The following is a 25,853-nucleotide window of genomic DNA, read 5'->3' on the forward strand; positions in this document are numbered from 1 at the left end:
GGCGCGCTCGGGACGGGCCGGCGGTCCGCCCCCGGCATCCGCGAGGTCCACTGGGCCGGCCCCCGGCCCCGGTACCGGCCTGAGCGAGTGGACTCGGGGCACAGCTTCCGGCCTGACCGCGGCCCCGCCCCGGCCCGAGCGGCCACCGCCCCGCCCCTCGGCCCCGCCCTCGTGCGCAGGCGCAGCCGCCCCCCCCCGCCCCGCGGCGGTCCCGGCCGGGCTCGGCGCTTCCTCCCGGCAGGGACGCGACTCTGCGCATGCCCAGCCCGGGAGGTTCGCGCGTGCCCGCGGCGCCTGCGCGTTGCGCCTGCGTCAGCGCCCGGGACGCCCCTGACCTGCACTCGGCGGCCTGCGCGAGCCTCGGCGCTCGGTGTCCCGCGTGACGCGCCTGCGAGCGGCGGCACCATGAACCTGACCCCCAGCGCGCGAGGTGACGTGGCCGGAGGCGGGGGGAGGGGGCCGCGCGGCCCCCCTCGGCTCCTCCCGGGGCTCGGGTCCCGCGACCTTGGGGTCCCAGAGGGGCCTGGGGTGCTCCCGCGACCTTGGGATTCAGAGGGGCACGGGTGGTCCCGCGACCTTGGGACCCAGGGGGGCATGGGGTCCTGGGACCCTGGGGTCCCAAGGGGGCATGGGGCCCTGCGACCCTGGGACCCACAGGGGTATGGCCCTATGACCCTGGGGTCCGAAGAGGGCATGGGGCCCTGCTACCTTGGGGTTCTAGAGGGGTATGGGGCCCTGCGACCCCGGTACCCAGTGGGGCATGACGCCCCGGGACCCAGAGGGGCATGGGGCCCTGCGACCTTGGGGTTCTAAGGGGCATGGGGTCCTGCGACCCCGGGACCTAGGGGGGCATGGGGCCCTGCGACCCTGGGACCCACAGGGGTATGGCCCTATGACCCTGGGGTCCGAAGAGGGCATGGGGCCCTGCTACCTTGGGGTTCTAGAGGGGTATGGGGCCCTGCGACCCCGGCACCCAGGGGGGCATGACGCCCCGGGACCCAGAGGGGCATGGGGTCCTGCGACCCCGGGACCCAGGGGGGCATGGGGCCCTGCGACCCTGGGACCCACAGGGGTATGGCCCTGCAACCCTGGAGTTCCAAGGGGGCATGGGGCCCTGCGACCCCGACACCCAGGGGCCCATGCTCTCGGGCAACCCGGAGCTCGGGCCAGGCGGGGAGGGGGCCAACTCTCGGTCTGGACGGTGAGGACACCGGGCCTGAGTGGCACGGGGCAGCGCAGACCCCCACCGGAATCAGACCACACTGCTACCCCCAGCCCAGCCCGGCCCGCCCCTGGCCTTTCCTGCTCATCCCTGCCACACCTGTTTTGACTCCAAAAAAGCAAAGACGGGGCTTGGGGAGGAATCCTGCTACCCCTCCTCACTTTGTCTTAGCCGGGAAATTGCAGTATCGATTTTCCTGCAATCTTCTGGTGGCTGATCACGTCTCAGTTTTGCACTTCTAAGGGCAGAAACCCAATCCCTGCTTTTTCCCTGTTTTTATTATGCCTTTCGCCTCAGGCGCTGGAGGCCCAAAGTCCAAGAGGGAGGATTGAAAGCCTTGAGCTTTCTCAACCTTGCTAGTGCCCAAGGTTTGGAAATAAATTTGCAAAAGGTCCAGTTTAACGAGGCCCTATTGACATTGTACAACGTAGCCTTTTGTTTTAGAGCAGTTCTTTGTAGTAGAATTGCTTCCTAATAGGGTGCTCTCCTCCCGGGGTGTAAAATGCCACACCCCAAGGTTGGCCCACCTGTAACAGGAGTTGAGTGCAGAGGTGGTGCAGAAGCTGATTAAAATGGCCCCACTGAGTCATTTGGATAATATCAAACATGCAGAACACCAAGTTCTGTAACTTCTCTACCCATCTGAGCCTACACTTCCTCTTATAAATACTGTAAATGGCAGGAATACGCTTCTTGGGGAAGATTTCTCTTTTGCCAAAAGTTACCTGGTATAGTAAAAGTAACGAGCTGTGACATTTTTGTGCTATTAATATGGTTTATGGAAATTGCAAATCGCTTGATCAGATGATTAGCTTAAGTTTTGAGGTACTGAACTTTGTTTCGTGCGGTGACTGTTTCACCTAAAATCGTCGCAGTGAGTGGAGAGGACCGACGCCTTCCAGGGTCTCTATTAGCACCCACTTTCTGACTCAGACCTAGGGGTATATCAAAATGTTGGGAATCCACCTTGCACCATTTAGGTCATAAATTGTTTTACTCCCAGGTTTTTTTTAGCTAAACGTATTAATCGCTGTGATTTGAGAACCAATTTAGATCCTTTGCGTGGAAGATGGCCCTGTTTCTTTTCAAATCAGTGATATAACGGCTTTCAGATAGTAAGTGCTATATAAAATTAATGAAACGTTATCTATGCATGCAGAATTCTTATTTGTATTCAGAAGCAGAGGACTGTGTGGTTTACAAGTGAAAATCAGTAGAGATCAGGCCAAGATACAAATCTGGAAGAGGTGATGATGAGGATGGTTGGCAGCAAAAGCTCAAGGTCCCACCAGAGTGATGACGACCAACGCTTGGGTCAGCCATGGCATACTGGATTTTTGTTTGAAAACAAACGTCCCCCTCCCCAGCTCTTTCGCCAGACCAGTGGTGCTCAGGGGCTGCCCGCAGCTTTGGCTTGGGAGAAGATGTGATGCTGGGGACTGATCACGGGCGCTCAGTGGGAGCGTGTCCCTCAGCTCTCTGCGCCCCCACCCCCCTCCACCCCACCCTTGTTCCGGGTGTTTCTAACTCAGGCAGGCGACCTTCAGAGCACAGAGGCTTCAGTGGCTCCTCATCCAGTAGCTGAGCTGTAGAAAGTTTATTTCCAAGCCTACTCCTTGATACCTACAAAACTCCTTGCAGCTGCTTTCTGTTTGCAAGGAACTTGAAGTGGGACTCGGACTGGCCTTCCTTGACTCCTGCTTCACTGGGGAAATCTGTTGCTCTTAAATCTTCAGTCTCACAAGGATTTTCTTCGCTAAAGTCTCCCATAAGATGTTCTCACTTTGCATGCCCACACACACACACTTAAACACACTTAAATCCCACCTCCTAGCCGGAAATTTTATAATGCATAATTTTCAGAGATCACTGAGTCTCAGGCTCTAAAAGTACTACTACTTAGGTTTGATGGAGCCTCTGAGGGGGTGGGAGGGTTGTCCTTGACCTTCTCTGTGTTCTGTGCTTGGGGATCGCTCCTGGCAGTGTTGGGGACCATTCTGTGCCCGGGGCTGGCTCTGCAGGGCACACACCCTCATGCCCAAGTTGAGTCACTTAAAGTAACTAAGAGTATGTGAACATACTCTGAGAATAATATGCAGGTCAAACCAAGAATGAAGGAGGTAGCGCCTTTAATTTATAAACCAAAACTAAATGATTGGCAGAAGAAAAGTGGGGGCTCCAGATGAAGTAAGACTGACCTTGAGTTAACACAGTAGAAAGGAGCAAGAATAAATTAGAGTTAGTTATAATATTCCCTCCCTATGCTGCCTAATAAAGTTTGACTTTTAGTCGCAGGAAGAGTATAAATCCCACAGCTTAACTTGAGTCCAGAAATGACATTTGCTCCTGTCTTTGAAGTAAGAGCACTGAGATGATAGGGTAGACAGATGGAATTGCAAAATCAAATTAGTAATCCTTTTTTTTTTTTAACTCAGCTAACATTGAATGCTCCCTGTATCCAAGGTCCAAGAGGCAAACATCAGCAGGCACAGCCAAAGATTCAAGCCCTGCTGCTCCCGCCCCTCACCTGAGGGGAAGGGAACATTGTGATTCTGTGGCGGTTTACAGCCAGCAAAAGGCAGTTTGGCTCAGAAAAGGGACTAAAGGAGAAGAAGCCCTGTGAGGTTTCTGTCAAAGCCGATTAATCCCTCTCACAGAAAAAGCCGAGAATGTGCTTTCAACAGGGTGTGGGATTTGGGAACAAGTTAATGTTTTCTTGAACCAAATAATTTTAAGAGAGAAAACCAACATTATAGAATGATAGACCGAAGGGAGAATACGGAAGCTAGCAATGCCTTTCTTGTGGTATTTATTATGTTTACAAACTCCTTGGAGGTATTTGTGGTCAGTAGGTTGAAATTTGATTAAATTCTAGGAATATTATACTTTGAGAAAGATTTATAGAAAAGGAAAGAGTATAAGTCAGAAGAGGTAGAAATAAGATTTTTCTGGATCCCGGTTCTAAAAAAGGATGTGAAGGGTTCTGATAAAATTTGATCTTGGTAATAGGAATTGATTTCTTTGTTACATCTGAAATTCTGTCTATCCTTACTAGACATATGCACTATCAAGGACAAAGTGTTATAGTTTTTTTTTTAATATAGGTTTATAACCTCGTGTCTTCAATACTGACTCTGTCCTAATTGTTGATTTTTTTAAAGTCCATTATTCTCTTCTATTTCTAAGTAGTTTCCTTTATCTTTTCCCTAGAGTTGCCACTGGTATCCAAAGATTGATTCAGGCTGTAGTGATGTAATGATAAAAGAACAATATTTTTATTGGTCTGGGGACTCTTGCATTTTTCCCTCAATGAGCCTAGAGAATTAGAACTTGGCAATGGAGTAAAAGAAATGGAAACCCTAAGAATTTATCTGGGTGCTTAAAAAAACCATTTTTATTACATATATCTGGTTATATGACATTTTTATGTGTTCATTGGTGACCCCCCCTTTCAGGGAGTAGGGTCACAGTGCCTGGTATGATTCCCCAGGGGACAGCCATTCTGGCATAATAACTAGAGTTCCTTTTTTTTTCCCTTTTTTTTCCCTTTTAAGTTCCCACTTTTCCGTAGCAGTTAGTCTGTCATACCTTCCACCATCAAAAATCCAGAGGAAGGTACAGACTTTAAAAGCAAAGCTGCTGCCATATGGATTCAGTTGGTAATAAGAGAAATAGAAGAACGTTTTCGATGACTGAGATTCTTTGCCATTTATGAGTTTCAGGTAGAAATTGCTATGGGATTCTCTCTTTAGAGCATGGGAAATTAATACCAGCTAATTGACTGGGATCTTTGGATCCTTTTTGTAACTGGCGCGATAGCACAGCGGTAGGGCGTTTGCCTTGCACGCAGCCAACATGGCCGACCCCAGTTCGATTCCTCCGCCCCTCTCGGAGAGCCGGGCAATCTACCGAGAGTATCTCGCCCGCAGGGCAGAGCCTGGCAAGCTCCCTGTGACGTATTCGATATGCCAGACACAGTAACAACAAAGTCTCCAATGGAGACGTTACTGGGCCCGCTTGAGCAAATCGATGATCGACGGGAGGGCCTTTACTTTATTTATTTGGATCCTTTTTAAGTAAGTAGGCACCATTTAAAGTATTTTCTAACCCCATAAAATTCACGTAAAAAATAAAGTGTTACAGGTATGATTAACAACACTAGAATGGTATGTTAAAAAAACATTTAAGTGTTTGAGAAGAGTTCATCTTTTCAGGTTTGGAACATTCAGTGAATATAATTTGAAATTCTATTGTGCAAAGCATTATTTTGGTACATTTTGTGGTAGTTACACCGCTATTCAAATGGTTTTCTGTTAGCTGAGATGTGAATTGCTTATAGCATCTGGCAGAGTATTTTCTCAAGGGAGTTCCACATAATACATCAGAAACACTAATGAGTCAGGCTAGAAATCAGAGCAAAATTGCAGCCCTGCTTGGAATTGCCAGAGTCATACCATGAAGCAGCATTAAAATTCAAAGCAAACCACCACAAAATGTGTAACTAAAATGCACCGCAGGCCATAAGTTTGAGGCTGTCATCTGACTGTTAGCTTGTTTTTTTTTCAGTCATGCAACACTTGCAAAGGCCAAAATGTTAATGTTTGTTTTGGGGGAGGACAGCAGGAGAGGAATTGGAAATATCGGAGAAAGAAAACAAGCTAAATTACTTGTAGAGAAAATAGCTGAGGTTGAAAGTAGAATCTGAGGAAAATGCGAATTAGAAACATTTGATTGAAAAACTAAATCGTGAACGGTATGAAAGAACAACCAAGGAAAGGGAACTGAGTGTGAGTAGTTGATCCCCTCTACAGACTTTCTAAAGAGTGTGCTCCAGTTTTCGCCGTTAGTAATGGTGATTAATCACATTAGTCAGATCAGAAGTTTGACTCGAGTGCAAATAAGCCATGTGGTTAATTACTCAGTATATGTTTTTGTTTGGCCCTGGAATGTGTTTTTTGTACTTGGCTCTATCGGGCTTTATTTGATAGTCTGGGAACTTATTTCGAACACTGTGAAGATCTGACTCAGGAAGTGCTGGGAAGCAGGCCAGAGTGTTTCTCCTGACCCCTGTTGAACTTCTTCCCGCAGTCCACTCCATGCTGGGAATAGGCAACTCTTCCCTGAGGCTGGCCAGACGAAGCAGGATTCTCTTCTCTCCAGTGTTCTCTAGACATGGGGTAGTTAGTTTTCAAGTTCCGTGGGTTTCTGAAGTTTCCTTGAAAAAACCCCTGCCTGAAAACAGTAAACAGATGACCTGTTGTTGGTCAGGCAAATGACTGAGCACGAAAATGTCATTGTATTTTAAAGGAGTTTTGCAGAGAATCCTCATAATCATCTACTACTGGATAATAGAAATTTATAATTTCTACAATAGAAACTTAAATTCCTCATCTGGTATGAGAAGCTATCAGTCATGTTTTCTGCAAATTAGTACATTCTGGATCTTTTAATGAGCAAGCACTTTTACATTTTAAAAAACATACAACTTTTAAATGACTGACTGAAACCATAATCCTGTTGGATATATTCCTTGGAATGTCTAACAGTAAGGATGATTTGTTTGTTCCTTTTCTTTTTTGGGGGGGGCTACTAATCTACTTTGTGGCTTTGTCTATTATTAAAATCACTAAAGGACCTTGCTGTTTAAATGGATCCCAATTATTGATTTTGTTAGCCAGATCACCTGCTAGTCTGTTCGTCTCTTGGTTTCTTATAATGTGAATTTTTGTTTTAAAAATATGTATCTCAGGCTTTTTTTTTTCTTTTTGGGTTACACCCAGCGATGCGCAGGGGTTACTCCTGACTTTGCACTCAGGAATTACTCCTGGCCGTTCTCGGGGAATTACTCGGGCCGTTCTCTGGTGGCCTTGGGGGACCCCATGGGATGCTGGGAATCAAACCCCCGTCACCACATGCAAGGCAAATGCCCTACCCGCTGTGCTATCGCTCCAGCCCCTAAGGCCCATTTCTGATAAGTTTCTGTCTTAAGTATCACCTCTCAGTAGAAGATACTATTGCCTCAGTAAAAACTCAAAAAGTCTTAATAAAAGACTGGTCACTCCAGGGTGTTCTGCTCATACTGTTAACATATGGTCAGGCAAATGACTGAACCTTTGTGGGAGGGGCTGGAGAGATAGTGCAGAAGGTAGGACGCTTGCCTTGCACACAGCTGACCCATATTCAATCTCCAGCATCCCATGGGATCCCCCAAGGCCACCAGGAGTGATCCCTGAGCACAGAAGTAAGCAGAGAAGTGACCCCAAAGTACAGGAGTGGCCAAGAACAAAGAAAGAAGAGAAAAAAGCTTCTGTTGGCACTAGAATGTTCAAAAACCGAATTTTGTGTGCATACGCGTTGGATTCTAAGTTTATATTTTGGTTTGATGACTCTGTTTTTTCTTCCCGGCTCTAGTTGAATGGATCGCAGCTGTTACCTTTGCTGCTGGGACAGCTGCACTTGGTTATCTGGCTTACAGAAGATTTTACAGCAGAGATACTCGCAATAAGTCTATGGTCAACCTTCACATCCAGAAAGATAACCCCAAGGTCGTACATGCATTTGACATGGAGGATTTGGGGGACAAAGCTGTGTACTGCCGTTGCTGGAGGTCCAAAAAGGTGAGTAAAACGACTTCATTTTGTGAGTGCCACGTTTAATGTAACATTTCTTCTTACAATTTTGCACCTCCAGACATGGGAGCTGAGGAGGATTCTGGGCAGTTTCCAGCTGTGTGCTCAGGAATTGCTTCTGGCCGTGCTTACAGGACCATGTTTTGCTGGGGATCAAGTGCAGGCTTCTGGCACCGAGCCCAGTGAACTGTCTCTGGCCCCCTCTCTGTATTTTAAGTGTACTCTTTGGAAATACGTATGTTTTCATACGAAAATGTTAACCTCTATGCAGTAAAAAGCGTGTTGAGACCTCACTGTGCTTGGGTGAATGCAATCATGAATAACATTTAGCAATGCTTAGAGTTTACTCCTAGCTCTATGCTCGGGGATCACTCCTGGTGGGACTCGGGGGGACCATTTGCAGGAACAAGGATTGGCTTGTTCAAACCCAGGTTGGCTGCATACAAGGAGGGCAGCTGCCTGCTGTACGATTTCTCCATCCCGCAGTAAATTCTTTTTCATTATTCTTTCCTTTATTGTTTTAACTTTCAAGAATTCCTAGAATTCTTTGATTCTAGGGCGTTCTAGTTTTTAGAATTCCAAGAAAAACTCTAAAAATTACCATCAAGAATTTTTATCATATATATATAAAACTGTACATATTAGGTATATATTAACTCTGTATTTTATACCTTTAAGTTGCAGTTCCTTTGAGGTTTTTTTTTTTCAATATTTTCTTTTGTGAGAATTGCATGTCATCAAGATTCATTTGGAAATATTACCTGTGATACCTGCAGCTTTTAGACAGTGATGACAGCTAGTGATTGAAAGATTATAAACTGTTCTGACTCCACAAGATCATTTGAAAAGTTTCATGCGTTGAACAACACCAGAGATTTCGCAAGTGCTGTGAAAATATTGTGTGTACTGCTCCTACTAGCATCTAAATAAAACAGATTGCCCAAGATGACAATTCAAAGCCTAAGAAAATAGGCAATGAGAATGAGGTGTATAATTTCTGAAAGCACATTATTTCAGGGACTTCTCCGCACAGGTACGACTCCCCACAGTGGAAATCCATTATTACAAATGAGTTACAAATACATGGAACACGTATTCTACTAGTGGCCTTTTCCCAGTATAACTGATTTTGCATAGCCCAGTGGTAAAGTGTTAAGAGATGCCATTATGACCAAAAAGTACTTGATGAATATCCAGAATATGCAGCAAAATCGAATGGTCCTTTTACAACAGGTTGAACCTGTAGAAGTCTTTCCAGGGGCCAGAGAGATAGTTCAGCAGGTAGGCAGTTGCCTTTCACGTGGCCAACCCAGGCTCACCTTCAGGAACCCTGAGTGGTCTCCTAAGCCCACCTGGAGTAAGCCCTGAGCGCTGTCAGGTGTGGTTCAAACACCAAAGTAAATAAAAAGGAGTACCAATATGATTGCTTGGAACTAATCTCTCGATATTTTATAGACAAGACCTGTCGGGGTCCTGGCCAGTCGACCCTGCGGCACACTGGAGCACTGGAGTACGAACCCCCAAAGTCACCTGACTTACTCCCTAAGGGAAGGGAGTGGGTAGGGGAGAAGCCTCTGCCCTGGCCCTCTGCGCACCACGGGAGAAAGAAAGCCCCAGAGCAGGGGGGTCTGGTGGTCAAGCCGTTCTCCGTTTATTGGCCCCTACCAGGGGTTCTTTTACACACGGCGGGTGGGGTGGGGGGCGCATCTCACGTACAGCAGGGTTCTCTCCTTTCTCTAGTACAAAGGTAGGTTTCATATAGATGTCAGTTAACAATTTACATATCCTGCTCTTAGGGCCGGGTTATCAGTGCAGGTAGATGGGCACAGTCATGTCCCACATTCTCAACCAGAGTGCCCACATGTGGGGCGTGCTGGAGCCAGCCCCCTGGGTCTTTGTAAACAGGGCCAGCTCTTGTTTTCAGGGGCAGGGGATTTGGTCAAAGTCTCAGGCTAGCTGCTGAGACCCCAACAAAGACCTGTTTGGGGTCCATATTTTTGGTTGATGGTTGGTTTGGGGGCCAACCCTCAGGTGTTCAGGGCTTACTTCTGCCTCTGTTTTACTCAGGGATCACTCTCACAGGCTTGGGGTGCCTGGGAGAGAAACCCGGTCAGCTGTATTGCAGGGCAAATGCCCTGCCCGCTTGTGCTATCACTCTGACAGGGTATTATTGGTGTGTTTGGTTTTGGTTTTGGTTGGTTGGGGTGTTAGAGACTGAACCCAGGGCTTCGCACATGCATATGGGGCCGTTCTCCCACCAATGGTCTGGACTTACATTGTGCAGTTATTGACTTTTTTGTGTTGTGTTGTTACTGGTCCTTTGTCTTGTTTTGGGTCACATCTGGCAGTGCTGAAGCTTGATCCTGGCTTGGTGCTTCGGAGAGCCTCAGTTGGTGGTGGGCGTTAAACGCAGGCCTCCAGGGGAGCGGCCACCCAGCCTGTGAGCTCTCTCCGTACTTCATAAGAGATTTCATTCTCTTCTTGCTCATCAAAGTATAGAAAAATGCAATCTAGAGAGATTGTGGAGTTTGTAATTGGAATTATATTTGTTTCTTGGTCAGTAATCTTAAATTATCTCATTTCCACTAAATGAATGTGCATATGAAAAAATTCAATGTAAAAATAAAACAGCAGCTTTCATAGGTCTGTATAGCAAGTCCTTGAATAGTATTTTAATTTCAATTTAGTGTTGAGGGGGGAAAAAGTCTCAGCCCCAGCTGAGGTTGAATGAAACCGCTTTCTTTGAGGACTTAAAATTAAAGTCACAGTTTCCAAGAACCTATCAACATAGGGGACCTGTTATAAAGCAGATGTAGCACAAGTGCTTAAGAGAAGGAAGAGCTTACATCTTTCGATACTAAATTTTTGAAAGGAATAATAATAAACAGAAGTTAAGCCCTGGAAAAAAGGGTGGCATTTAAATAAAAAGCAAGTATCGAGGCCTCTTCAAAATCTACTCGAAAGGACTCCTTTGAGCAGAAGGGATCAATGAACAATCTAATGTGATCCCTACTTCCCCCTCCCTCTAGGAATAAGTTCAGATAAATCCAGATAAAGTGCCAGTGTGAGGGGTGTATGGCCCCATACATTCGAGAGTTTCTTGTCAGGGATAACAGTTTTGATACTTACACACCAGGACGCTAGCTGAAGGAGTAGAGAATCCTGAGTAGATATATTTGATGTTTTGAGGAAAGGGTCAGCCAAGTACAATAATTTGTGTGAAAGATTGTGAGAGAAGAACCAACTCTCACTTTAGTATCTAAACATGTAGGATTAAAAGAAATGTTGTCGTTAACATAAATAGGAAATTCAAGAATGAAAAACTGGTTTTGTAGCCAGTGGTAACGAGTTCAATTGAAACAGAAAATTGGAGGTGGCATTTGAATGGAAACGTGCAGCAGACGATATAAAATGCAGGGCTAAAGTTGAGACCAGACTTGGAGACAGAGCAGCAAAACTGATGAGTCAAGCATAGGAATGAACCAGTCCTTGACATAGATAAAACTCAAGGGCTAAATAATTAGATATGCCGGCCATCTTTGAAGCGTTCAGAATAAGAGAAGGAACACATGGAGGGTGCGGGATCCCGGAGGAAAAGAAAAAAGAAAAAACAGGTTCCAAAAAGAGCCGAGAGCACCGGCAAGTTCCAGATGGAGTAGGCGCCGCATCTCGCCTCCCCCAGATGGAACCCTGGTGACCAGAAGCCTCTACAAACACAGCTCGAGTATGCGGGAACGAGGACTTTTTCTCAAAACCGCGCGGCCGCATCTCTCTATATACAAAGTGATCAATGAGAAGTAAACCACCCAATCTTTCTCCCTGAAAATCAGAGTTAAGTTTGGAGCATGGCCACAGCCCCAGAAACACAAGGACTTAATGCAGAAACCAGCAGCTTAGAGCAGAAAAGTGAACGGACGATGAGTTAACCCAGGCCATCATTTCTGCCCAGAGGGGAAAGGGTGTTGCCCCATTCGCCCTCTCTTCTCTGGAAAGAAGGATGGCGGCCGCATGGGAGCCTTGTGGACAGCAGGTATGAGCCGGGGGTGTGGGGGCGACTAAAACCTCATGGGAAGAGGGGCGTTCTGGTCCGTCCTTCACGCCCTACCGAGGTCACCAGTTGCCCCCCACGAGCGGCTCCCCAGCACAGCCACGGCCCCAGAAGCACAAGGACTTAATGCAGAACCCAGCAGCTTGGAGCAGAAAAGTGAACGGACTATGCGTTAATCCAGGCCATCAAGTCTGCCGGAGGGGAAAGGGTGTTGCCCCATTCGCCCTCTCTTCTCTGGAAAGAAGGATGGCGGCCGCATGGGAGGCTTGTGGACAGCAGGTATGAGCCGGGAGTGTGGGGGCGACTAAAACCTCATGGGAAGGGGGGCGTTCTGGTCCGTCCTTCACGCCCTACCGAGGTCACCGGTTGCCCCCCACGAGCGGCTCTCCAGCACGGCCACAGCCCCAGAAGCACAAGGGCTTAATGCAGAACCCAGCAGCTTGGAGCAGAAAAGTGAAAGGACTATGCGTTAATCCAGGCAATCATTTCTGCCCAGAGGGGAAAGGGTGTTGCTCCCTTCCGCCCTCCTCCCTCTGGAAAGAAAGATGGCGGCCACATGGGAGCCTTGTGGACAGCAGGTATGAGCCGGGGGTGTGGGGGCGACTAAAACCTCATGGGAAGGGGGGCGTTCCAGTCCGTCCTTCACGCCCTACCGAGGTCACCAGTCACCCCTCACGAGCGGCTCTCCAGCACGGCCACGGCCCCAGAAGCACAAGAACTTAATGCAGAACCCAGCAGCTTGGAGCAGAAAAGTGAACGGACTATGCATTGATCCAGGTCATCAAGTCTGCCGGAGGGGAAAGGGTGTTGCCCCATTCGCCCTCTCCTCTCTGGAAAGAAAGATGGCGGCCACATGGGAGCCTTGTGGACAGCAGGTATGAGCCGGGAGTGTGGGGGCGACTAAAACCTCATGGGAAGGGGGGCGTTCCGGTCCGTCCTTCACGCCCTACCGAGGTCACCAGTTGCCCCCCACGAGCGGCTCTCCAGCACGGCCACAGCCCCAGAAGCACAAGGGCTTAATGCAGAACCCAGCAGCTTGGAGCAGAAAAGTGAAAGGACTATGCATTGATCCAGGCCATCAAGTCTGCCGGAGGGGAAAGGGTGTTGCCCCATTCGCCCTCTCCTCTCTGGAAAGAAAGATGGCGGCCACATGGGAGCCTTGTGGACAGCAGGTATGAGCCGGGAGTGTGGGGGCGACTAAAACCTCATGGGAAGGGGGGCGTTCCGGTCCGACCTTCATGCCCTACCGAGGCCACCAGTTGCCCCCACGAGCGGCTCTCCAGCACGGCCACAGCCCCAGAAGCACAATGACCTAATGCAGAACCCAGCAGCTTGGAGCAGAAAAGTGAAAGGACTATGCGTTAATCCAGGCAATCATTTCTGCCCAGAGGGGAAAGGGTGTTGCTCCCTTCCGCCCTCCTCCCTCTGGAAAGAAAGATGGCGGCCACATGGGAGCCTTGTGGACAGCAGGTATGAGCCGGAGGTGTGGGGGCGACTAAAACCTCATGGGAAGGGGGGCGTTCTGGTTTGTCCTTCACACCCTACCGAGGTCACCAGTTGCCCCCCGCGAGCGGCTCTCCAGCACGGCCACAGCCCCAGAAGCACAAGGACTTAATGCAGAACCCAGCAGCTTGGAGCAGAAAAGTGAAAGGACTATGCATTGATCCAGGCCATCAAGTCTGCCGGAGGGGAAAGGGTGTTGCCCCATTCGCCCTCTCCTCTCTGGAAAGAAAGATGGCGGCCACATGGGATCCTTGTGGACAGCAGGTATGAGCCGGGAGTGTGGGGGCGACTAAAACCTCATGGGAAGGGGGGCGTTTCGCTCCGCCCTTCACGCCCTACCGAGGCCACCGGTTGCCCCCCGCGAGCGGCTCTCCAGCACGGCCAGGACTCCAGAACACAGAAACCAATTTCTTAACTATCTGACTTTCAGTAGAAATACTTCCAGGGTCAATAGGTAAAAGAGCAGAAATCCAAAACCAACATTTAATTCTTGAACCCAGCTGTAGAAAGCAAATCACTTCACAATGCTTTTTCAGCATGTCTGATTTGGGGGGGGGGGGGTAAACTCTAAATAATAGTGGTGAATCTTTTATTGAAACAATGAATCTAATCAAAGCAGATAGAGTGTTAACTAGAATTCATCTGCCTCACAGGGACGGGGAGGGGTGGGGGGGTGGGGTTTTATTGGGGTTCTTCATGGTAAAAAATAAGTATTGGTAAAGGGAAATGTGTTTGATATTTACATGACTGAGACATAAACCTGAAAGCTTTGTAACCTTTCCCACAGTGATTCAATAAATAAATAAAAAAAAAAAGAAAAAGAAAAGCATCTTTAAAAAAAAATAAATAAATAATTAGATATGCCAAACACAGTAACAACAAAGTCTCCAATGGAGACGTTGCTGGGCCCGTGCGAGATATTAATTATTTATTATTATTCAGCCTAAACTGTTATTCAGCCTAAATAACAGTTCGGGCTAAACAAATCTTGGAGAATTGTCTACAATTTAGAAAAGGAGATAAAAGGCAAAAATAATAATAATAAAGGCTGGAGGGGACAGGGAGGAGAGAGAATACGGCAGGTAGGGTGGTTGCCTTGCACACTGCTGAGCCATTTGAGTCCCAGTATCCTACGTGGTCCCCTGAGCATCACTGAGTGTGGCCCCAAAAACCAAATAAGAGAGGGGTAGGGGATGTTTGAAAGTGCTGGATATGCCAAAGTAGGAAGCTCATGGCTTCACATTAGAAGTGAGAAAAGTTTACTGTTTCAAAGATTTGTTTTATATTTTTAGATGCTGCCAGCCCAGGGAACCATGTGACCTCAGAGAGATCAAAACCTGGGCTTCCTATATCCATTATACACACTCAGCCAATTAAGTTATCTCTCTGGCTCAAAAGTTGCAGAAATTTAGTAGGTGAACAGACAGGTAGGACTGTTGGCTGAAACAATTAGGCAATTGACCATTTGGTGTCATTTCAACAGAATAATTAAAACAGAAGTTACGTCCAAGTGGATTGAAGGGTGAATCGAGAAATAGTAGAGCTCTGACTGTATGTCAAAACGTCAGTAAATATGAGTAAATAGAAAAGGAAACAACATAACTCTGAACACCAAAGCTGGGCGTCGCTGAGTTTTGAGGTCAAGTAAAGGATGTTTGCTTTGGTTTGCTTTTCCCAGAGAAATTGGGGTCAATGAAGTAACATCTTCCATGGACGAACAACTCAAGTATTTCAGGAAGATTCACAAATGAACTTCACAAGCTAGGATTTTAAATATTTATTCGGTTCCTCCATAGTTCAACAGAACAAGCCTGGATTATTCGTTCATCCTAGAATTTGGACTTTCCATAGGGCTAAACTGGGGGCTTGCTATTTTCTGTAGACTGTAGGGAAAGGAAAACAAGAGTGGCCAGGGACTTCCTTTAGGTAGGAAGGACATGTCTGACACTCATAGTTCCCTTTGCTTCTAGGAGTTGTCAGTTCTGACTTTTCATTACATTTTGAACTCTTTTTGCACTCCTGCACAAAGCTATGAAGAGTCGACTTTGAATATGACTCAGTTCATGGGCATTCTCTAAATTCAGACATCTTGGGGAATTCCCAGCGTATTTGAGGTTTCCAAGGGTGCCAAGTCACAAATTCATGTCAGTGTACAGACTTGCTATTAAAATCTTTGATCAGATGGCTATCTGCAGTTCAAATCAAATCACTGTCCTCCCGTTGTTCATCGATTTGCTCGAGCGGGCCCAGTAACGTCTCCATTGGAGACTTCGTGGTTACTGTGTTTGGCATATCGAATACATTCAGTAATTTGGTCCTAACTAGTTGTTTGTGTGATTTAAATGCCTCTTCTGCTCAAAAAAAAATTAATAATATATATATGGGTACATATTTGCAAAATAAACTTCTAATTCAACCCTAATTCATTTTTCCCCTTTCCTTTGCTTTGCTTTTGCTGTTGTGATGAATCGGGTTCGCACACTTGCTTGGCTCCGGTATTTGCCGGGACTTGCACGTCTGGTTACACTGCTCGCCAGGGATTATAAATCTTACTGTGGTCAAGGATCACATACCTGCGCTCCGTACATGCACATTTTCAGCGGGGATGGGGAGCGTGCTTCAGTTCCAGCATTTGCACGCTTGTTGTAGTACTGAGGAGCCCAATCTACAGCCTTGCCAGTGCTTGGCTCACGGTCAGCTCCATGGAGTGAACTCTCCACCTCATGTTCACAAGGCAGGTACTTTTGATTCTGATCCAACGCTGCCACCACCAATACCACTTTGATTTTTTTTTCTTTTCAGATATAATGAATTGCAATTTCATTGTGTCTACTACTTTGAGCAGGTTTCCTCGAGTTAGTGAAATGTTACTATTCAAAAATTACGTGTATTTTACATTCTCCTGTGTGTGTCCCCCCCACCCCCCCAAAACACACACACACACGGAACCTGTGCCCTTTTCTGCTGTTTCATAATGGTATTTCACAAAAGGGCTATCTAGATGTGAAGTGAGAAGGAAAGGAACCGACGGAGAGGAAATAATTAAAACGGCTTCAGAGAAAGAATATTTGGGGCAGTGGTATCCTGAGGGTGGAAGGAAATGAAAGTAAGAGAACAGATGTGAAACTTGCCCTTAGAAAGAAAACGATCGTTTTATTGACAAAGCAAGTTGAGAGTAAGTCTCTAGGAGGGAACAAATACAACATGCTCTTGTTATACTCCTGTTTTCTCCCACTCATTTGCCGAGTTATATGGAAGGTACAGAGTTTATGAGGACTACGGAAGAGTAGAGATTAAAAAATGAACGAGAAATAGAGACTTGCCTTTTAGCAGCAGCAGCAGCTCAACTGAGGTTGAAACGAACGGCACTGAAGAAAATGAGCATGCAACTAGACATACTATGTAGAGTCATTTTCTTTATAAGTACGTCCAGGACCTGAGTGGAACTTTGAGTAGTTACTGGCAGTCATTTTTGTCTTGGTGTATGGACTTAGAAGTGAGTTGCACGGAGTACAGTATTTTTCAGAAACAGTGTTATGAATGTTGGGTGCCCTATTTACCAGTTTGCATAAGGACAGTCTCACGAAATCAGATGATCTCTCTATTTTTCTGTGATGTTTACTAACCCAAGTCTCTTCAAGTAAGTACAGAAGAATGGTATTGAGAGACTGAAGCGGTGGGACAGAGGCTAGAGCACTTGCATTGTGTCCCCCAGATATTGGTTTCTTCCCCAGCACTGACTGCAAGTGGTCCCCTGAGCATTGCTTTTACAACGTCCCTCGTCACAGAGCCAGGAATAGGGGGGTGAGCCCCAACACCACCACCCCACCAAACTGTTAAGAATGTCATTTTCTTTGATTCACAATGATCTCGTTGCTTTTTTCTTCCATTTCATCAAAACAATTCCGTTTTTTTTCTGCTTTATTTATGTAAACCATGTTTTACAAAGTTGTTCATGATGCATTTGTTACAGGCATTCGGTATTCCAACAGCAAACCTGCCACCAGTGTGTCCCCGTTTTCCCAACCATCCCTAAGCCTGCCCCCTTAGCAGGCCAGAATTTATTGTATGTTGCCTGTCACAACTAAATGGCTAATGGAATTATCAAAAATGCTTCCGTAAAAAAAAATGTTTGTGAAAATTGTTGTAGCTCCCCATGGTAACATTAAGTCCATGTATGAAGGTTTACTAAGCTGTCATTTCTGGTCGGGCCTTCTCTGTTAATGTTTTTGTTTTTGAGCTTAGTTGGCTTTTATGTCGCTTTCCCATCTAATTTGATGTGCTCCTACTGGGATGTATTGTAGAGCTCAGAGCTGTCGACCTCATTGCTTTTGTTTGTTTTGGAGGGATTTGCCCCTCGGGGCTACTCCCAGCTCTGGACTCAGGGGTCAGTCCCAGCAGTGCTCAGGAAACTCAAGCCTTCTGCAGGAAGAGTGTGTGCTCAGCCATGGAGCTGTTTCTCCAGCCCTTTTATTTTCTGACTCAGCCAAAGGGAGCGTATTTCTCAGCAGTTCATGATAATGAGCAAAAATGGCACCAGACAATTTCCCTAGGAAATATGATCCAAAGTCTGTTGAAAAACACAAAATTTGTGGAAGGAAAAAAATATTTTAATTACAGACAGAAAAGAGAAGTCAAGGAAAAACATTTCTTTTCATGGTAAATCATCCTAGAAGTAGAAACATTGTAACTTGAATTTTGTGTGTTTTGCAAAGATCCTCTTTATTTTACTAACTTTACAAGTAGAAAGCAGAGCTCGCCAGACTTTGCTGTGGGGGCAAGATACTCTCGGTAGCTTGCCGGGCTCTCCGAAAGGGGCAGAGGAATATATGTGCACAATGGAATATTCCGTGGCTGTAGGAAAAGATAAAATCCTGCAATCCACTGCAATTTGGGTGGAACTGAAAGGTAGTAGTATGCTAAATGAAATAGGTCATAAGGAGATCAAGTAACTGCTCTGTGGGACACAGGGGCAAAAACAAGGGATAGATATTATCAACAATGATAAGCCCTTGACCTTGGATTACAAAATATCGTCACAAACAGTAATGTGGGGGAGGAGAATGAAGTTGAGACCAGAGATGACTTAAGGACCATGGTGGAAGGTCATGGACACTTGGTGGTGATGAGCAAAGCAACTTTGTACATCAATACCATAAACTTTAACCCTGTTATAATCATTACTTAATCTTTAAAACAAGTTTAATAAAAAATGAATTGAATTTTTGTTTTTGTTTTTTTTTACAAAAAAAAGCCCTTTGTGACTTTATGTGATCTCAGCTCTGACAATTTAATAAATTTAAGAGTTTAAATGAAAAATTTAAAAAATTCTCATAATTTCATTGTATTATTTAATTTTTTAAATGCTGTTCTTCTTAGGTTATGATTAAAACTATATCTCTACCATAAATTTTCTTTATCCTGCATAGAAAAGTTATAAATAAAATAAAACGCCCATAAAGACGTAAATCATGTTACAAATACTATTATTTGAATTTCTGTAGTAACTGATTATCGTTCATTTAGTTATCATATATTGGGAATCTTAAATCAATGTCATATGCATTTCATTAACCCTTAAGATGTATTTGAAATTACAGGGAGCCAGAAAAAGCAGTACTGCTGGTAGGGCACTTACCTTGCACATAGCCAGTATGGGCTTAATTCCCGGCACCCAGTGCAGTCTTCCAAGCACTATCACGAGTGATGCCTGAGTAAGCCAAGAACAAGCCCTGAGCACTGCCAGGTGCAGCCCAAATACGCTTTCTCTCCAACCCCCAATAAAGAAATTACTGATTCTGGGGCCAGAGAGAGTCCAGCAGCTAAGTCCTTGTCCAGCACGATCATTCCCAGCTATTACTGTCATACTGGTCCCTTCACTATCTTACCTACTCTCCGCCCCACACATACTTGTGGTTGATTCTAGCCACTGACCAGTTCTTCTAGCCCCTGTTTTCCCTGGCCATGAATAGCAGTCCTGTGTGTCTGTGTGTGTGTATGTATATTTTATATCTCACAAATGAATGCAGTCATTCTCTATCTGCCCCTCTCCTTCTGACTCAGTTCACTCAGTGTGGTTCTCTCCAGGTCCATCCATTTATAGGCAGATTTATGACTTTATTTTTCCTAACACCTGCGTAGTATCCTATCATGTAGATGTGCTATAATTTCTTTGTCCATTGTCTGTTCTCAGGAACTCGTGTTGTTTCCAATTCTGGCCGTTGTGAATAGTGCTGTAATGAACATAGGAGCGTAGATGGTGTTTCTGCTGTGTGGTTTTGAACCCCCACGGTATATCCCCAGATTGGTCAGGACTTACTCTTGACCCTGCATTCAGGGATCACTCTTGGCAGGCTGAGGGGAACCAGTGAGCTGCTGGGGCTCAAACTTGGGTCGGCATTCAAGGCAGATGCCCTGCCCACTGTACTGTCTCTCCTGCCCAGGACTTAACTTTTAATGTATGTACTGTGTTCCATGTTATACTGGTATTAAAAGAGTAATGTAAGTTTCATATATTTTACAGTTAAATTCATATCTGTTCATGATAGAATTTATACCTGGAAATGCAAGATATACTGATATCTTGAGTTTATATATATATATATTTTTTTCTTTTTGGGTTACACCCGGCAATGCACAGAGGTTCCTCCTGGCTCTGCATTCAGGAATTAACCCTGGTGGTGCTCAGGGGACCATATGAGATGCTGGGAATCAAACCCGGGTTGGCCGCGTGCAAGGCAAACACCCTACCCACTGTGCTATTGCTCCAGCCCCTTGAGTTTATAATTTTTAAGTAATTTACTGCCTCTTAATTGTTTGCAGATAGTAAGATTAAAATTTCTTAAAAATCTACCAGATACTGGAGGGATGGGTACTCAATCATTGTATAACTGAAACCCAAGCACAAAAATTTGTAAGTCTACAACTGTACCTCATGGTGTTTCACAAATAAAAAATTAAAAAAACTACCAGATACTACTTTAATCTTAGAGTTGACACTATTAATATCAGCATTTAAGATTATATGTTATTGTATAGATTCGGGCATCTAAAATTATGTTTCTTTACCTTTGTGGAGTGCATTGACTTAATCTTGTCCGCTATTCCTATTACACAGCTCTTGTTACTCTTCCATCCACTGTGTGCCATTCCCTAAACAATGAAACTCCAGATTCTAGACTGTAACTGCATTCAAGACATCAGGAGTAAAATTAAGATGGTAGTTATTAAAGTTTGATATGAAATAAAAACCAGTGGCATAGAGAACAACCAAAACAAAATAATTTCTTGAAAATGGACCTTTTCCTAAGTAAAAGTCCTAAGGAGACTGAAATATCGTGGAATCTTGTTTTTAGCATTTAACAGTAAGAAGAATGTACTGTGAAAGCCAGTGATGTGTACAAGAGTATGCATGAGCTCTGAGGATAAAGACTGTTAAAAGAGGACAGGAAAAATAGTGCAGGAGGTCAAGGCTCTTGGGTCGCATGCTGCTCTCTCAAGCACTCCCTCAGGGTCCCTCTAGAGCCAGGAGCACTGAAGTGTTGCCCAGCTACACCCTGCACACATACACACACACAAAGCCTGGCAACAAAAAAATTTTTCTTGATTCTTGACAAAAAACAGGAAAGATTTAACAAAATGTAGAATCTATAAATACTCATCCTATATGAGGGATTTACTTTGGAAAAAAGTTATTAGCAAAGGCGTAACAGTTCAGCAAGGAACCTAACCCAAAGCAACACTTTGCAGGGTGTGCTGTATAGAATGGCATGGTAGTAGGTACTAGAATATAAAGTCTCCCACTTTCTCCCACTGAGCCCCAAACTGTTAGCTATTTAAAAATGTAAAATCATGAAGGGAATGGAAATCTGTCACCTCTCTAGAAGGAAGAAGTTTCCACAAAGGTCTTTATAAAGAACGGGGCTGCAGAGGACTAGAGTAGGTTGGGTACTTAGGTTGCATGTCACTGACCCAGGTTCGATTCTTGGGGACCCCTATGTTCCCCTGAGCCCTGCCAGAAGTGATTGCTGAGCACAGAGATGGAGTGAGCCCCAAGCATAGCTGAGTGTGCCCCCCCCAATTTTTTTAAAGTCTTTATTGGCCTGTTTATTTGAAAGTAGAGGAATTAAGGGCATGAAAAAATAAGTCAAATTAAAATACTTCTAGAAAAAATGTCTACAAATGTATTTAACATATTCTTCTTAAGAAAAATTCTATTACAGGGGAACTGAAGAGATAGTACAGTGGCTAGGGCACTTGCCTTGCATGCAGCCAACCTGAGTTTGATACCCAGCACCCCTTGACAATCCTGAGCCCTGACCGGAGTGCTCTCTTAAAGCAGAGCCGGGGTAAATCCTGTGCACCACCAAGTGTTGTCCAAACATCAAAATAAATAGAATTTATATTAGGTAACCAAAAAAAGTCTTTGGAGTGATAAATGTGAATTGAGTTGTCCCTGGTCTGCCAGATACAAAACTCATTTTGTGTTTTTGTTTTTGCTTTTGTTTATTGAATTGCCATGAGATCCAGTTCCAAAGCTTTCATGTTTGAGTTTCATTCATACAATGATGAAACACCCATGCCTCCACCAGTGCACATTCCCCACCACCAGTGTCCCCAGCATGCCCCGTCAACACAGGTCTCCCATCCCGAACAATTCTTCCAACCATCAGTGTCTTAGTGACCCCTTCTCTATTCCAGCTACCTTCTCCCCCAGCTCATGAGGCAGGCTTCCTGCTATGGGGCAGTATTCCTGGCCCTCACGTCTACTGTCCTTGGGTGTCAGTCTCATTATACAAAACTCATCTTGTGATTAAAGCATCTTACATCCTCCTTTTCTCTTCTTAGTTTCCGTTCTGTGATGGAGCTCACACGAAACACAATGAAGAGACTGGAGACAACGTGGGACCTCTGATCATTAAGAAGAGAGAAGCTTAACTGGACAGTTTTGATGCTGTAGACCAATTTGTCATGATGTTACCTGATTGTTTCATTAGTGTGACTACCACTTCTATCTGATTCGCCTCCCCGGGGTTCTAGGTGTGGTATATTGTAAACTGCAGCTTTCTTATTCATGGCATTTGCCTTACTTGTTGAGCCATTGTGGTACACGTTGTTCGAACAAAAGGAGAAAGTTAAAACCAACCTCATGGCCTGTGGGTTATTTTGGTCTTGTAAGGATCCGTTTCTTTACATTGAAATAATGACATTAGAGCATCGTTGTATCTTCAAAACAATTAAATTATTCTCAAAATCGTGTATATGCAGATTGTACTTGTAAATTTTGGGGAAAAAAAATGACCACCTTTTAATAGTAGTTAACCTAGAAATTTACCAGAAAGTAAATTGGTTTAATTAAGCTACATGAGTTTTTTAGTATAATCCAGGAAAATCTATTATGATCGTGATTTTTCTTTGACAATGGTAATGAAGCTAAGGAAATGAGGCTTATCTATTTCACAATTTTCAATCCAACTGAGCTTTGAATATTATTCCACTTAAGATGAGGGTCTGGTCAATAATAAAGGGTGTTAAAGGAAGAGAGACGTTGAGCTCAAATTGGTATTAAACTTAAAGTAATCATGAAGAAAACTTTAAAAGTAACATTCCAGAACTATTCATTGCCCAAGGAACAGCAAACACTGGAACTGAACACTGCAAAAATTGGCATGCACGCCAAGTCTTAGACACAAAATGTCATGTTAGTTACAGAAATAAGAGTCCTAGGTTAGATCAAAGACGTAGATTTTTAGTTCCCAACTCTACTAATCTGGAACATGGCTGACTTTAGAAAAGAGATTTTTTGGAAGGCCAGAGAGAGTATTGCAGGTAGTAAGTACACTTGCCTTGTACTTGACGGACCCAATTTCAGTCCTCAGCCCCCGATGTGGTCCCCCAAGCCTGCCTGGAGTGATCCCTGAGTGCAGAGCTCCAGAAGTAAGCCCTGAACACTGCCAGGTGTAGCCCCTGCCCACACCCCGCAAAAAAGAAGAGTGTTTGGCTGAGAAAGTTAATATTATTTCCTTTTTTAAACTGAGGGATCTTAAAAGCAAGAAATTGAAGGTTAAGTTTATGTGATATTTTTCACAGATTAAATGGAAACATTCCATTTATTATTACTGAATTAGAAAAAAAAGCGGAAGCAAGTAGGAGCGATAAAACTTATATTCTTAGGTTTTATAGGTTAGAAGGAAAAATCATAACTATACATGATAATAGGTAAGGTAAAGGTAAAGGCCCTCCCGTTGATCGTCGATTTGCTCGAGCGGGCCCAGTAACGTCTCCATTGGAGACTTTGTTGTTACTGTGTCTGGCATATCGAATCCTCTCGGTAGCTTGCCGGGCTCTCCGAGAGGGGCGGAGGAATTGAACTCGGGTCGGCTATGTTGGCCGCTTATAAGGCGAACGCCCTACCCGCTGTGCTATCGCTCCTTCTGGAATTAATAAGGTAAACATTCTTATTTTATAATACTTGGATTCCCAATGTTTCTACTAGCTCGTATTCAGAATTACCATAGAATTCACAAGTATCATCAAAACCATGGTTCCTAGATTCTGATCATGGATTTGTTTAAATGTGCACTTAGGATTTTTACAAACCAAGTTCATATTTTAATGTACATGTAATGTACATGTACATGTAATATTTTAATGTACATGTAGCCCGCATGGTTGAGCTGGATGTGTAAGACACATCTTTAGCATAAAATGTAACTACTACAAACTGATTTCATAAGATTTTGAGTGAGTTTTTTCCATGATCTTCACTGCCTCTTTTTTGTTTGTTTGGGGGCCACACCAGGCAGTGCTCAGGGGTTATTCCTGGCTCTGTACTCAGGAATTACTCCTGGTTGGGGCCCTGGGTCCATATGGGAGGTCAGCATTAAATTCTGATTGGCCTGTGCAGGGCAAGGGCCCTACCTACTGTACTATCTCTCTGACCCCTCCTGCCTCTTTTTAACGAGTAGGAATGGGTCAGCAGAGGATTTCTGTTCTAAAGGAAAAATCATTTTAGGGAAAAGTGCATTTACAGCCAAAGCTTCTGATAAAGGGACATCCTTTTAACTTAGACTAAACTGTGTTTAACTTTGAATTTTTAAGTAGTCAGGTATTCTTGTGGTCAATGAAGGAAAGGAATTACTAATGCTAGCTATTTTTCAGAGGTAAATGATTAGTGGGGTGTATTTCTATGGTGAACCAGAAAATCGTCATTTTATATTGAAATACAGATCTACTCTAGCAATTTGAAAATCAAAAATAAGTGTATTTCTAGGGTCATGTTAAGATTGTTTTACGTTCTTTCTAATCAGAATTCTTTTAAGTTTCATGCTGCTTAATCTAGAAAGTAAAATGTGATTCTTGTGGTGAGGTATTTCTGCACGATATCAGCACGTGCAGATACAATTCCCACTTAAGCACGCTCAAGTTCCCTGCTGCTCTTTCATTTGACTAATGTTGTAGGCAGAGAGGATCACCCATACCACTCTAATCTTTTTCCTATGTTTTATTTACGTAACAGTGAATTCTGAAGTAAGATTTTTTTGTTTCAGTTTGGTTTTCAGTTTTTGAACTTCATTCGGTGAGGCTCATGAGTTAGTCCTGGCTCTGCACTCAGGGATCACTCCTGCCAGTGTTCCAGAGACCATATGGGTTTGGAAATTGAACCTGGACCAGCCAGTTGAAATATTTTAAGAAACTTAAAAAAACTCACTGTTTAAGTAGTACTGTTTATGCCATGTTACAGAATTATAATTTGTGATTGGGCTTATTTTTCTCTAATTGCAACAACTCTTTCTATTACAAATCAGTTGAAACTGTTTGATTTTATTTCAGTTGCTAAGGACTTTGGATTTACGGTAACATTAAGGTTTCCTAATGAGCAATATGCTTAGTACTAAGATATCTGTGAGAGTTCTGATTGTCAGAAGCTAAACTTGCTCTGATTCTAACACTACTTATTTCTGACGATGTCACTGACATCTGAGACTTAACTGGGGGGTTTAAATGATATTTGAAACAGTTGGTCCACAGTTCTAGGTCAGTATTTCATTTTCAGCATCCACAAAGGAAAAAATACATACGTGATCACCTTGGATTTAATTTTTATTACAATGTTATTGTATCTTCTGTGATATTAAAATATCCTTTCTTTTATGAATTGTTGATAGTAGTTTTAGTTGATTTACGTATCCTTACTTGGACAATATGAATAGTTGGTCTCTACTTTTTTAAAAAAATCTATTCCATGAATCTAAAATTCTGGAAACCACTAAACCAACGTCCTATATAAAGTTCTGGGGCTTAATGTTTTGTTACATGAGACATATATTTGAAATTTTTCATAAATGGGGACTGGATGTGGCCCAAAAACTAAAATAGAAAAAACTTCCATAAATGATTGTTACTCCACATAGGCACAATGCATTTAGACTTCGTGTAAGTTTGTCAAGAT

At 44.3% G+C, this 25,853-nt stretch overlaps 1 protein-coding gene across 1 annotated transcript; it reads left to right on the forward strand.

Annotated features, from left to right (window-relative positions):
- Positions 1-306: 306 nt before the first annotated feature.
- CISD1 (CDGSH iron sulfur domain 1) lies at positions 307-25,559 on the forward strand. Its single transcript, XM_056120484.1, has 3 exons — positions 307-430; positions 7,634-7,839; positions 22,250-25,559. The coding sequence occupies exons 1-3, from the start codon at positions 406-408 to the stop codon at positions 22,337-22,339; spliced, it is 321 nt and encodes a 106-aa protein (XP_055976459.1). The 5' UTR covers positions 307-405; the 3' UTR covers positions 22,340-25,559.
- The last annotated feature ends 294 nt before the right edge of the window (positions 25,560-25,853 follow it).

Source organism: Sorex fumeus, unplaced genomic scaffold (genome assembly GCF_029834395.1).
Source record: "Sorex fumeus unplaced genomic scaffold, SorFum_2.1 ptg000043l, whole genome shotgun sequence".
In the NCBI taxonomy this organism is placed as follows: domain Eukaryota; kingdom Metazoa; phylum Chordata; class Mammalia; order Eulipotyphla; family Soricidae; genus Sorex; species Sorex fumeus.